Source organism: Pithys albifrons, chromosome 3 (assembly GCF_047495875.1).
Source record: "Pithys albifrons albifrons isolate INPA30051 chromosome 3, PitAlb_v1, whole genome shotgun sequence".
NCBI classification, from domain to species: domain Eukaryota; kingdom Metazoa; phylum Chordata; class Aves; order Passeriformes; family Thamnophilidae; genus Pithys; species Pithys albifrons.
The window spans coordinates 47,205,712-47,218,953 of NC_092460.1; the positions used below are offsets into that span (position 1 = coordinate 47,205,712).

General features: G+C 40.7%; 1 protein-coding gene across 2 annotated transcripts in view; it reads right to left on the minus strand.

The window, feature by feature from the left end:
* Nucleotides 1–497: 497 nt before the first annotated feature.
* The window catches only part of LARGE1 (LARGE xylosyl- and glucuronyltransferase 1), a 216,455-nt gene continuing 203,710 nt past the window's right edge, over nucleotides 498–13,242 (minus strand). The window contains exons 14-15 of one of the 2 annotated variants that reach the window (XR_011697439.1): nucleotides 11,158–11,926; nucleotides 498–10,181 (exon numbers count right to left, since the gene is read on the minus strand). Coding sequence is in view for 1 of the 2 variants with exons in the window: in XM_071551666.1 (XP_071407767.1) it covers nucleotides 11,729–11,926 (198 nt within the window). In the remaining variant the exon portion in view is untranslated. Of the gene's footprint in view, nucleotides 11,927–13,242 lie in introns of both variants that reach the window. The other variant, XM_071551666.1, reaches the window with a different exon arrangement.

Sequence of the window (13,242 nt, forward strand, 5' to 3'; positions counted from 1 at the left end):
ATCCATACTGATACATAGCAGATAAAGCCTCTACAATACTAACCTGTTGGATGGATTTGCTGCCATGGTGGTGGTGAGCTGTCATTCATTGTGGAGTATCCATCTGCTTGTTGTCATACTTATATACAAACTAAATAAACTGCCCCCATCTGCCAAAGTCTTGTCTTTGATTACAGAAAGACAACAGCAGGAAGAAGGTCAAGGTCAAGTAAAGCAGATAAACATACGATTAACTCTGATCAGATGACGACTCACCTGTCTTCAGTGGGAAGAGCCTTGTATTGTGTCTGATTGACCCAGGGTTGAAAGAATAAACCAGCTTAAAGGGAATGACAATGCAGAACTAAAAAGCAATAAAGAAACTTAAAAATCAAACCAAAACAGCCCATGACCTCTCTCTTTCTGTTCCTGTCTGAAGAAACAACAGCTGGTGGGCTCCTGAAACCAGCACGTGTCAACTCAGACACTGAAAAGGAATTGAGAGGATTATTTCACAATTTTATTGCACAATTGAAAATTTACCTTTTTTTAAAATATTTACAAGCCATTTACTTTGCACACACAATCTGAACAGCTTTTTCCCCAGTAGAATTGTCACCTAGAAAACTTACATGGACCAAAGCATATGTGTAATTTAAGTTGTTTGTGTTAAATGCAAGTTGCCTCAGTCTGACCCTGGAGGGGCAGGTGCTTGGGAAATGGGGCAGCAGAAGGAAAGAAAACATATTTTTCTCTTTTGTTTCCTGAAATATTTCCCCCAGCTGGGGAGAGAAACAGAAGAGTATGGTATTAGTTGAAGCAGAAGGACAGCCAGCCAAGTAATATACTGACAGGGTGGTGAGTTGAAGATTCAAAACCATTCAATGCCACGAACCTTGTGAGAAAATTACAAGCCCTGTTTTCATGCATTGTTTGCCCTAAAGGTCTTGACATTTGTTTTCCACCGGAGAATGTAGAATCACCTTGGTCGTGACAGAAAAGGAATGAGGTTTGAGTCTTAAGAAGAAACACATAAGCAAAGCCATTGTCAGGAGTTTTTACCCTTTCTTTCTCACAGCTTTCTTACCTGCAGTTTTGGAAATTCAGTGGCTGTCATGTCACAAACGGTGCCCTTGTTCTCTGCAGAGCCGCAGAGTGATAACACAGTGCAAACCCTTGCAGAACTCAGCCAGCAATGCCAGGGTAATATTCTAACCACCATTATGAGCCCCCCAACTTTGTGCTGAAAATGAGTGCTTTCCTGGCTGTTAGCAAAAGCTGTCTGTCACAATGTGCAGCACAGACTCTGGAGCCCACAAATCACTCCCTTCCCATGGCTGATCCTCCCACACGTTTTCCATTATAGAGATTGTCGTTCTCAAGTTTGTCAGCTAATATTAAGTATAAGGCCTTGTAGCACTTACTGCTTAGTTTCCAGGGGATTTTGACACCTGCAATCTTAAATGAGTAGGTGGTAGCTCTAAAACTGATGCTCACTGACCCAGATTCATCGTGTTACTTTGCGCAGGTATACACCTGAGGCACCTTGCATGAAACCTTTTCTGATAGTCACAGAACCAAGGGTGGTGTGGGGCCTAAGTGAAGTGAAATGCCCTCTTCAGAAGTCCTGCTCACTCCATTGACTATCAGAGCAGATTAAGGGGACAGAAAGGGTTGTCAAGTACCTGTACAGGCTGGCCAAGGAAGTGGTGGTCACCACTCCTGGAGGTATTTAAAAGATGTGTAGATGTGGCACTTAGGGACATGGTTTAGTGGCAGACTTGGCAGTGCCAGGTTTATGGTTAGACTTGGTGATCTCAGAGGTTTCTTCTAACCTTAATGGTTCTACGACTCCATGACCAATTCCCACACCATGGGTCTCAGACATCTGCCAAGTTGCATGGGCTTAATCTGGGAGTGAATGGTTCCAGCTGTGCACCTAAAAACCTGAGGACTCTGGCATTGAAAGGTATGTTTGGTATTTAGATCATTTTGGTGCTACCTTTCTTCAGGTTTTGGACACTGCTGTAGGGAGAAGAAACAGACTAAGTGATGCCAACATGACTTAAAGGATAGAAAGGGAGTGTTTATAGACCCAGTTAGTGCCTGTTCATGTTTTGGAATCACTCTACTGGGAGATAGCTTTGTGAAAGGCAATCCAAATGCTTTTTGGACAGGAAAAGTGAAACCAGTGGTTCAGACTAAATGGTCTCTGCCAAGTCTTCTGAAGCTATTTTTACTTCCAGAGCCACACCATTGTCATCTTATGCATGGCTACCAACTCTTGGTAATGTGTCAGGTCCTAAGCAACCAGATCTTGGTTTGGCAATAATGGTATTAAAGGCCTAAGTCTCTCCTCTACCCCAGCAGCCCAAGTACTTTTGTTCTCTTATTTTTTAACCATGTCCTTGCTGCTGTAGGGAAGTCAGCAAGAGAGAGATGTCTCTTTTCTATGTAATAGTTATAACCAGATCTCAGCAATGTGAAAGCTGTCTACATTGCCTTTAAAATACCTGTCAACACCTAAGGCTGGTATAAAAATGGATTTAGGGGTGCAGCAGATGCTGATGTGGAGAAAAAGTGGAAAACCCTATAATGGGCTGGCTGAAGAAGGATCCTGAAATTGTGGAAATCTGTATTACAGAAATAGTGGGAAATCAGTAAACAGTAGAAACAGTAGAAACCTGTGCTAAAATTTCTGGTTTTAGAAGGTTACTTACCCTTATAAATGCTGATTTAAGCCCCATTGGACTATTTACAATGATTCTCTTCCTCTCAAAACGGTGTTTTTCTAGAAGATCTACTGGTGTAGAGGACAGAAGGCAACAGAATGAGTATGTTAAAAATAAAATAAAACATAGTAAACCCATTCTTAAGACTTTCAATCGGTAAATTTTCCCTCAGGTGTAGGTTTGATGATTAAAATTGAAAAAAACCCTGCAGAATAAGCTTGTGTGGAGGCCCAGGTGCGATGCCAGAAACATTGCTCTAGTAATGAACTCATGGAGTGGTCTAGAATAAGCCAGTAGACTTTCATACTTACTGGAAGAGACACTGACAAGATAGAAATAAAAAACTGTGATAGCACAAAGGAAGAAAAAAATTCCCCAGGCTACAGGAAAGGCTGTCTCTGTACTAACATGATGCTGAGGACATCTAAGCAATCCCTCAGTTCTATTCTTAACCACAGACAATGCTGTAATGTTTTCAAGTCTGATAGATGCAGAAGAAAGCTGTACCATACCAAGAAAATAAATAGAATAGAAGCATGGAATACCCTGATTTGGAAGGGTTCCACAAGGATCACCAAGTCCAACTCCTGACTCTGCACAGGAAAACCCAAGAATCACACCATTAACCCAAAAGCATTGTCCAAACACTTCTTGAACTCTGTCAGAATTGATGCTGTGATCACTTCTCTGAGAAGCCTGTTCCACCCTCTGGGTGAAGAACTTTTTCCTAATATCTTCAACCTACACCTCCCCCGACACAACTTCAGGCCAATCCCTCAGGTCCGGTCACCGGTGACTAGAGATCAGTGTCTGCTCTTCTGCTTCCCCTTATGAGGAAGCTGTGGGCTGCTACGAGGTCTCTCCTCAAGTTTCTTCTCCAGGCTGAAGGAACCAAGTGATCTCAGCCACCCCTCAAATGGCTTCCTCTGTAGACCCTTCAGCGTCTTTGTGGACAACCTCTAACAGCTTTAGATCTTTCTTACATTATTGCACCCAAACCTGTACACAATATTTAAGGTGAGGCCACACCACTGCAGAGCAGAGCAGAACAATCCCCTCCCTTGACCAGCTGGCGATGCTGTGCCTGATGCCCCCCAGGACACGGTTGGCCTTCCTGGCTGCCAGGGCATTGCTGACTCACATTCAACAGTGAATATAAATATTTAAACTGAACAACATGAATAAAACAGTTTTTGACAACTTCGAATTTCACATATGAAAATGGAAATGAAAGCAACAAAACAGAGAAAGTATTCGTGTCTTAGGTGATCTAATTCAGAGAGCTGGTTTTGGTACATGCATTTGTTTTGCTCTATGAAGTGCTAGCAGAAAGAAGATGAAGATGATAGCGCCTGTATTCTCTGCACTCATGACAAAAGCTGGCAAGTTAACTTGGTGGACATTTCGCATTGATGACTCTGTGAATTAATCTTTGAGGGTCTTTACAGAATACATAGGGGGTTTTGGTTTTTTTTCTTTTTTAATTGCCTGTAGTGTTCTTCAAATAAAACTTAACAGTGAAAACTATAAGATGTAAACTTTCTATGAGTCATTTGAACCCGTATAGAAATATTCATTGATGTTATGGGCAGAAAGCATAATTTCATTTACCTGTCTGCTCTCTTACCAACACAGACAGCAGAAGCTTACTGCCCAGCGCAAACACTGAGTTTTAGGTCTGCTGGATTAATTGGTGCTAATATCATTGCGAACAATGTGCAAGGTGTCAGGAGAGAATACACACATCTCCTGTTCTCATTCTGAACCAGCAAAGTGCTGAGTCCCATCTCTTCCTAATCCCAAGGGGCCTCTGTCACTTACAGCAAGTAGACATCTAACATGCAGAAAACCTCAGCAAAGTTTATCATCAGAATAACAGACTTCATACTGAACTCATTGCCATCTGAAAAACTCAAAAGCAGGATAGAAGTGGTGCCAGTTCTATCCTGCTGCTGGTGGTTAGGTCTGACTGGATGAAGTTCATGGATCAGTCCAGACTGGATAGCTTTTCCTTTCCTTACAGCATCATTGGGTAGCACTGCTGGAACAACAGTTCCACAGGCAGATCTAAAGGAGAAATTCTAAAAACCTCACTAACTCTAGCTTTGCCTCAACCGCTGACCTCAATGCTGACAATTTAAGAGAAAAGCTGGGTAGTTTGACTCCTACTGTTATCTTTGCTCTTATCTTTTTTCTTTTTTTCCTGTTTCCTATGAGCACCAAAGGAACAGTGTGGGAAACCAAAGAACTGAAACAAATTAAACATCTCTGAGCTAAAATTGTTTCATCTCAGTGCTGACTTTCATGAATTTTACAATCCACAGAGCTTACTGCAGCTGGGCCACACTGGCCAGTGTTGGATAAGAAATGCCACAAATCCAGAATGAGCTCCGCCCAACCTGCAGATCCTATGAACAGATCTTCTGAGGGACTTCAAAATGCTTATGTATTCCTCATTCCTCTGGAAATCTGGCTACTTAAAATAAACCTCTCATATCCCCACCTCCAATTATTTACTGCATTTTTCAATGCTTACCTGACAGACTGTTGATAATCTTTAGAGTGCTCCCAGTGATGGACTAGACATGCTTGGACAGAGCTGCGATTCATCACTCTTGCAAGTTCAGCTGATAGCATTCCTAGGCTGGGGCTGAGTGCTGCAAGACCTCTGCATGTGTAATTTCCATCAGCTCCATAGGATCCCTCCACACAAGAAAAGCTTGTAGGACAGAACTGCAGGTGTTCTGCTTAGAAAGCATGAGAGCACGGGGGAGAATTGATTTTCCTAAATCACAGTTTATACATGTCCTCTGGAAAAAGAAGTTTTGCTTTGCTCAGAATCAAGAGTGCAATCATATTATGAAAAGCAAAATGAAAGCAAAACTAAAAAGGAGTATCACCTAGCTGCTTCATTCACCTGAGCATCAGCCACTCTGTGCATAGAATGGAATAGAACTCCTCTAAAAAAACCCTGAGCAAAGAATTGTGTAGACTATGTCCTATTATATATGTGCCAGGGGACAGTGAGAAGTTGTATGAGCAAATCACCAGCTCCACCAGCAACTTGAAATTTCAGATCCTCTAAATCCACATGACTGACTCTGCAGCTTTAGCATGAGTTTTGTGATATAATGGTTAATGTTGAAAATTCACACATCCATTGAATGAGAATTATGTTGCCATAATATTGAGAAACTGCCTTAGCTCAGCTTGAATTGCTTGGCTTCATGTGTTTGGGAATCTCTTCTTGAATACATTTGGTGAGGCTGGGTGTCTAAACCCCTGGCCGGCGATTCACGCCCAGGTCAGAACTATTTCTTTTGGAATGAAATTTTGTGTCTCGTGGCAATGGACCACGAAGCTCTCAAGTGCAGCCTTTGTTACCCACACAGTGACTTCCACGAATCCATATTGCAGAGTTTTAGGACATATTAAGCCTACAAAAATAGTAATTTGCTGGGAGCAAGGAAGACGTTCTCATTATATAAGGGGAAACTATACAGAACGACTGACGAGATACTAAGCTCTTGGCCTGGACTTCAGCTCTTTTGCATCCTGATACCCTCAACGAGCTAACACTTCCATTGGAGTATCCACTAACATGTCTGAACTAATATGTTCATATGATCAACCACACAAATAAGTATTTAGTTGACTTTTTAATTCTCAGATTACTTTTTCAACTCATCATAATAATTTTACTCTGTAGAGTAATCAAACCCCAAATCCCAAGCAGAGGAAAGAGGAAAATGTTCCAGCCACCTGACACATACCTAGCTCCTTTTGAAATTCTCATGGACTTTGTGTTTTGTTTTGGGAATGTATAACTATTGATGAAAACAAATTCCTAAAAAAGCAAGGTATTTCTCAGTCCAGGTTTGCAATCATTCCCTGAGCCATAATTTGCTGCGCACATCCAGAGGCTTTTCCAAGCAATTTTATATTGTGAAATAAAGTAACAATCTTCAGATAATCCTCAATTCACCTAAGTATTTGGATGTAAACACACCATCTAAATACACATTATGAATCACTACTGTAAAAATTACTTCATTTAGCTATCAATGTTTCTGCATTTTCAGTACTGCAGAGGAAATACTAGATTATTGGCTAGCATTGTCCACTAGTGACTTATTTGTTCCAGTCTCACTCACTAGAACTGCAGAAACTCAGCTGCCTTTTTTCCCCCTAAAACTGAAATATTTTTTGAGCTAACAATGATACATTCTCTCTTTAGCACTCCCACCACTGAATGTATTAGACCTGGTTGAAGTTCATAAATAATGACACTCACTCCACTTGCTGAGCTTGCTTGTTCTGCTGTTGCTGCACTGAAACCCGAGGAACACCCATACAGTATCTGGCAGAGTAGGAAGGAATGTCCTGAGCAATGCCTAAGAGTAATATCTCTGCTGATTTGCCAGGACTCCCAGTGCTTCTGGTCATTAATCTTTCTCAGCTGAAAACAGATGGGGCTATTAAGCAGGCTGGAGTAATGGAGGAAACTGGCAAGATAGAGAAGGAAATGCATTATCTTCTGGATAGAATTGCACATAAAAATGAGAACATTAAAAATGTATTTTTCATATTTAATTGGACGATGTATGATTATACCTACCAGAAAATAATGTGCAATGTGCTTTGTGAAGGCATTTATAAAACTGCTCAGCTGTGCTATGGCCTTATTTTCCCCTGTGGAGAGAAACAGTAGCTACAATCCTGATGAGGTTTTTGTGCTTCTCCCTCTTACCCTGCTGCAACAGCTACTGCAAATAACACTACAAAGGACCTCTGTCTGCTGCAGTAAAAGGAATATGCAGTTTATGATTTACCAACAAACCACATGAAGCCTACCAGTATTTAGGAATAATGTGACCATATGTCATATTCAGTCTAACAAAAGTGATGGAACTGCAGGTACAGCTGCTAATTCTTTTATGTCAGAGAGTCCAAGATGATGATTACAAATAGAAAAAAATTGCCAAGTGGAACCAGATTGCTCACACAGGAAACTAGTAAGCCCTGAAGGAGTTAGTAAAAGTAGGATTTGGAAGAAAAAAATCTGATAGATATTAAGGACTATCCAGGATAAACTAAGGCATTTTCTAGGTCTGCCAGGTGGGCAAATGGTAGAAAACCCTTAGCTAGAAAATGATAGGATGGAAACTAGAGCCAGACTTTTGTAGGTGTATATATATTTTGTGTCAACAAAGAAAAATCATGGAAACATATTAGAGGGTTACAATGAGGTCTTAAATAAAGATAAGTGCTTTGTCCAAAACTTAAACTTGGAAAGCCTGTTATATCAAAGGGAAAAGCATGAAAATAAAAATAGGAGGATTGGGTGAATGGCAGCAGATTATTACATGGAAAAATAATTATATCTGAAATGTCATGGGAAGTTAGAAGGTGCTGGGAAATACACAGTTCAGGCTTTGGGAATTGAAAAGTTTGCAGTGACTCCTATGTATCAATGTTTTGCAGTGGAGAGGCAAAAGGCAAACACAGGACAAAATGTGTCAAGGAAGGACCCAAATTAGAGGAACAAAAGAATTTTGTAAGATTTTATTTCTGACCCCTTGATTAGGAAAAGGTTAGCATTTAAAAATGTTAAAGAGAAAAATACAAACTCTCAAAATCTAATAGGGTGAAATTCAATATAAATTTTAAACCAAAACTCTCTTTATCTTTTTAAAGGAAAAATCAGTGACCTTAATTAAAGGGAACCAGAAAAATTAAATCCTCAGATTAAAAATGGAACGGGCTTGAAAGTAGTGACGGAGTATTTTACCCCTTGGATGAATGGAAGACAAAGAAATGCTGATATGGCTCAATTGGAAATTTTAGAAGTTATTCAGGCCAAATAGGAAACCTTTAGAGAATAGAAATACAATTTTTTAAAGCTGAAAGGAAGGTATGTAATAGTTAAGATGGAGTTTGAAGAAGCTAAGAGGGAGTCTGAAGAGCGAACAATAGGAAATTAAAGCTGAAAATGCACATTTGCTCAGTACATAAAATAGAAAAGCAGATATATCTGGTAGGCCACCCCAAACAGTAAGTAGAAGAAACAATTAAAGACAATAAGGACATTGCCAAGAATCTAAATGATTTATTTGCACCAGTCTTCACTGAGAGGGTGCTGGAGTGATATCTAAATGAGAGACTCACACTTTCCAAATATCAAAGATAAGGAGACGTCATGGACTGAAGACTTAAGAGAGAAGTTGGTGGAAGTCAATAAATCAAAGGCATTAAGTCACCAGGTTTTTCTGCTATTTCTTGAAGATTTCAAGAGAAAATGGAGAATTAAGTAACAAAGTTGCTAGCAAATACTTACTACAGCAGAGGACTGGAAGACAATCAGTTATAACTGAGTTGGGAATTTTTGTTGTTGTCAGTGGTGGCTTTTCTCATGGTGTTGGAGGAGCCCTGGCAGTTACAGTCAGATATGTAATCCTAACTTGGAAAAAATGTGCTAAAAACCCCAATCCCTGCACCTCTCAAATTAGGAAGCACAAACATGACATGACAGATACAAGCCAGTACAGTGCTTTTAAGAAAAAAAAGACTCTTTGTACCTACTACCAATTTTTGAGCTGGTTACACCAGACAGCACACCTTAGCCTACCCTGGAGGCCCCACAACTTACTGTACAGTCAGGCAAGTCTCAAATTATTACCTCCTTGCTTCCCCATTCTCATCACATGACCACTGAGAAGAGAATAATGAGAAGAATGTTGATAATGGTACATCCAAAAAATATACAGGTCCGTGTTACAGGTTGTGCTGCTATAGGGCAATCCAGTCCACCCTTGGGAAAGGAGAAATGTACATCTGGAAATGAATGTTTTCAATACACATGAAACATAATAGTGGCCACACTGAAGTTCTGACTGGAGATTTTATGCAGGTACAACCAGAGTTAGACTCTCCTAGGGCAGCTTTTGGTATCATTCTACACATTAGCTAATCAACAGGACTCTGTGCTGCACAGTTCTTCTCATTCTCAATAAGCAGAGAGACCTGGGCACTAAATGGTGAGTAATACACGACTTGGGGAGTTAAGATTTTCGTTTTTTTAAAAGAGTAAATCTTAGCCAGAACTGAACACTCACTTCTTCCCCGTTCTTTGTAGCTTTTTATGTAAAATCCTTACATAAAGCTATTAAGAACAGAAAAATAGCTCTTTGGAAATTTATGCAGTGATATACTCTTATGTAGCCAACACTCCCAGGAGAAAAAGTGAAAACTACACATAGTCTCCCGCCCCTTTTTATTTCTTGTCAAAGATACTGCCTTTTTTGGCTTTTCTTATATATACACAGAATGATGAACTGGTATTTGTAGTTTAAATGTCTGGTTTAACTGCGTGGTTTCCACCGTAACAGAAAGCTCTCACAAAATGTCAGGTTAGAAATAAAACCAAGCTCTAGAGGGATGAGTTGAGGAGAAAAGCAGAAGGTCCAGTGGCTGAAAAACAAAATGGAAAAATCATGAGCAGAACACAATGTGGATTCATTTTCCAACTCAGGCAGTAGTATTGGTATGTGTGGTTGTATGGGGGTCTGGGGTAGGGAGACAGACACATTTCTCACTGAGTTGTTTCTGCTTTCTCTATTAACATTGCAACAGAAATTACAAATAGCCCTGCAAGGGGTAGTGCATTAAACCTCATCTCTTCATCCCATGTAAACACAACATTAATACTGAAGATAAAGAAAATGGCAAAAAGTCCAGTGTCTTGTTTTCTGCATTTTGCTTGTTAGGTTTCCTGTTCACCCTCCAGCATACTCCTGTGTGTACCGATGTTGTGAACTTGACCAGTCCACATTCAAGCAAACACTCACTCAGATTCTAAACACATTCTTTTCTCCCTCTCGAATAGGGAGTTTATTCCTAACAATTCTGCTCCCTTTAATTATAAACTCCTTTAACGAAGTAGTTCTGAGACCTTGCAGCAGGCAGCAGGAGAGCACCAAGGCTACTAGTTGCCTTTTTACTAGTTTTATATTACCTGTTCAGCAAAGAAGTCCACTTAAAGCCTAAGGCCCAGAGCCTTCATGGATGGGCAGCACTGAAATGAGCCTACAAATCAATATTCCCCTGGTACAATGTGCCTCATAGGTAAAATCCAATTCTTGCCTTAAAAAGATAAAGAGTTAGAGCCAGGCCCTTTATCTTAGGGGACACATATGAACAAGTAGCTCTGGTGAAAACAGACCTTACGCTGACAAGTTTCGTTCACTTTCTAGCAGAGCTACTGATCTTCTTTACTGGACCACCAGAACCGAAGAAACACGAGGCATTTCCTTGGCAAGGAAAGGAGCAGCATTTAGGACTGGGGCAGAGGCATGGTTGGGGATATAGGGGATTTTCCTGATAAAACAACTAATTTGAGAATAAAAGACCAACTGATACCATGTATACACCTAAATCAGTAACACACCTTCTTGGGAGTACAGTATCATGTAAGCGTTCCCTGTGTTTTCAAGGCTAATTCAGACCTTTGGCTCATCCCGCATTAGCAAGGTCATCCATGTTAACAGGGCCCCTGTGAAAGTTCACAGGTGAAAGTTCCCTTTTAGAGTAGTGCAGATTTGAAATTCACAGGACAGCGACCCGAAGATCTTCCTTTACAGATAAAAAGCATGTCAAATTATTAAATAGCAACATGAAATCCTATATTCTGAAGGTCTGTCTTTGCTCTGCACTTAAGAGAGCAGAGTGCATTCCCAGTCCCTGCCCAGTCCCCACCTTCAGTGGCACGGAGGGCACCTGGTTGGTCCCACTCACAGACACCTCAGGAATGCTATAGTCAAAAGGCCTGGGGTAGTCGGGGAGGGGACGAATGAGAACAGTCTGAAGACATGTCACTTCAAATTTCTACTGTTAGAACTGCCAAGTATGATATAAAAACAGAAAGTATTTCTCAGTTCAAAGTTTGATGATGGGGGCCCACACACTGAGTGGCTCTTCTCTCTGGTGTCCCTGTTTCCCACACACAGGCTCCGTGGTTGCTAGCTGTTGTTCTCTGCCGTGAGATACTTGAGGGCTGCAAAGCCGTAGTGGCGCGACATGTCCTGCTGGAACTCCTCCTTCAGGGTCTTGAGACAGATGCGGTACTGCTTGTTGGAGCGAAACTTGGTGATGTCAAAGCTGGGGGCGTGCGGCATGTGGATCATGTAGGCGTTGGGCAGCACTGTGAACTCGTACTCCTGGGGGAGAAAGACACCAGCTGTGAGGGTGTTCCCCAGCCCTCCTGCAATGCAGCTCTCCTGTACCTTCACAGTCAAATGCGCTCCATTGTGTAACAGTGCAGTGTGGGTCTCAGAAACAACAAACACATGTAGGTATCTCAAATAACACTTTTTTTTTGCGGATAGCTTTTTCTTTGTTTGATGAAAGATCTACTTTCTCTTCTCATAAAATCATAGAATGGTTTGGATTGTAAGGCACCTTTAAATGTCATCTAGTCCAAGTCCCTTGAAATGAGCAGAGACATCTTCAACTAGATCAGGTTGCCTAAAGTCCCTCCCAGCCTGACTTGGAATGTTTCCACCACTACCTCTCTGGGTGACCTCTTCTAGTATTTTACCACCCTCATAAAAAAACTAAACTGCTTTAAAACATTTTACTCCATATAAGCCAAATAATGGTGAAACAGTACAAAAGACACACCTGAAGCCATGTCTGCAGCACAGATTTTGCAGTAGTGTGCTTGTACCGAACACAGCTGTCAGTACACAGCATGGGTCTCAAGAGTCCGTGTGAAAACATGGCTTTGCCCCTACAAACTATCTTGCTTGGGATGTTGGAATAAGCTACATTTACAAGGGCAAAACTGCATGACATATGTTGCTTTGCCTGTATAGTAAGACACTTACAGAGACAAAACTGTCCAAAACTATTTCTAAACCTGAAATAAGGCGAGAAGACGGTATAATTCATAGGCAATGTGTGAAAATGAACCTGCTAATTCCATATGCTTTGAGATGTTTTTATGCAAATTAGGATCTTCACAAAGTATGAGATACTGTGCTAATTCTCCTTTGGTAAAACTACTTTACTAGTTGTCTTTATTTATATCTGACCAAGTTCTTTGACAATTTTTGTTGTTAATAAAACGATGTTTCATTTAAGTCTCAATTACTCCTGTTAGATTCTTTCAATTTTTATATATGATCATTAGAGAAAAGCTAGAAAAGGGCTGATTCTTGGACACACTGAAAGTTCACTAGTTCACATCCTATGATATGCAACAAGTAAGTATCTCCTGCAAGAAACTGGTTAGAAAAGGGATGTGAACCTCATTATTGTGTAGCCAAGCCAAGTACCCTAACCACTAGGATGCTCTTTTGTCATAAGGAATTTCAAGAAGTCTGAAATGCAAATGACAAAGAAATTTTGAGTCCTCCACAGGCAAATTTATTGTTGTTCTCACACAGTTTCTATCTACAGCTGTTGCCGGATTGACTCATTAACCATCTCTACATAAGACACTGATCAGGGAAGGAAAGCCACAGAGCATGCT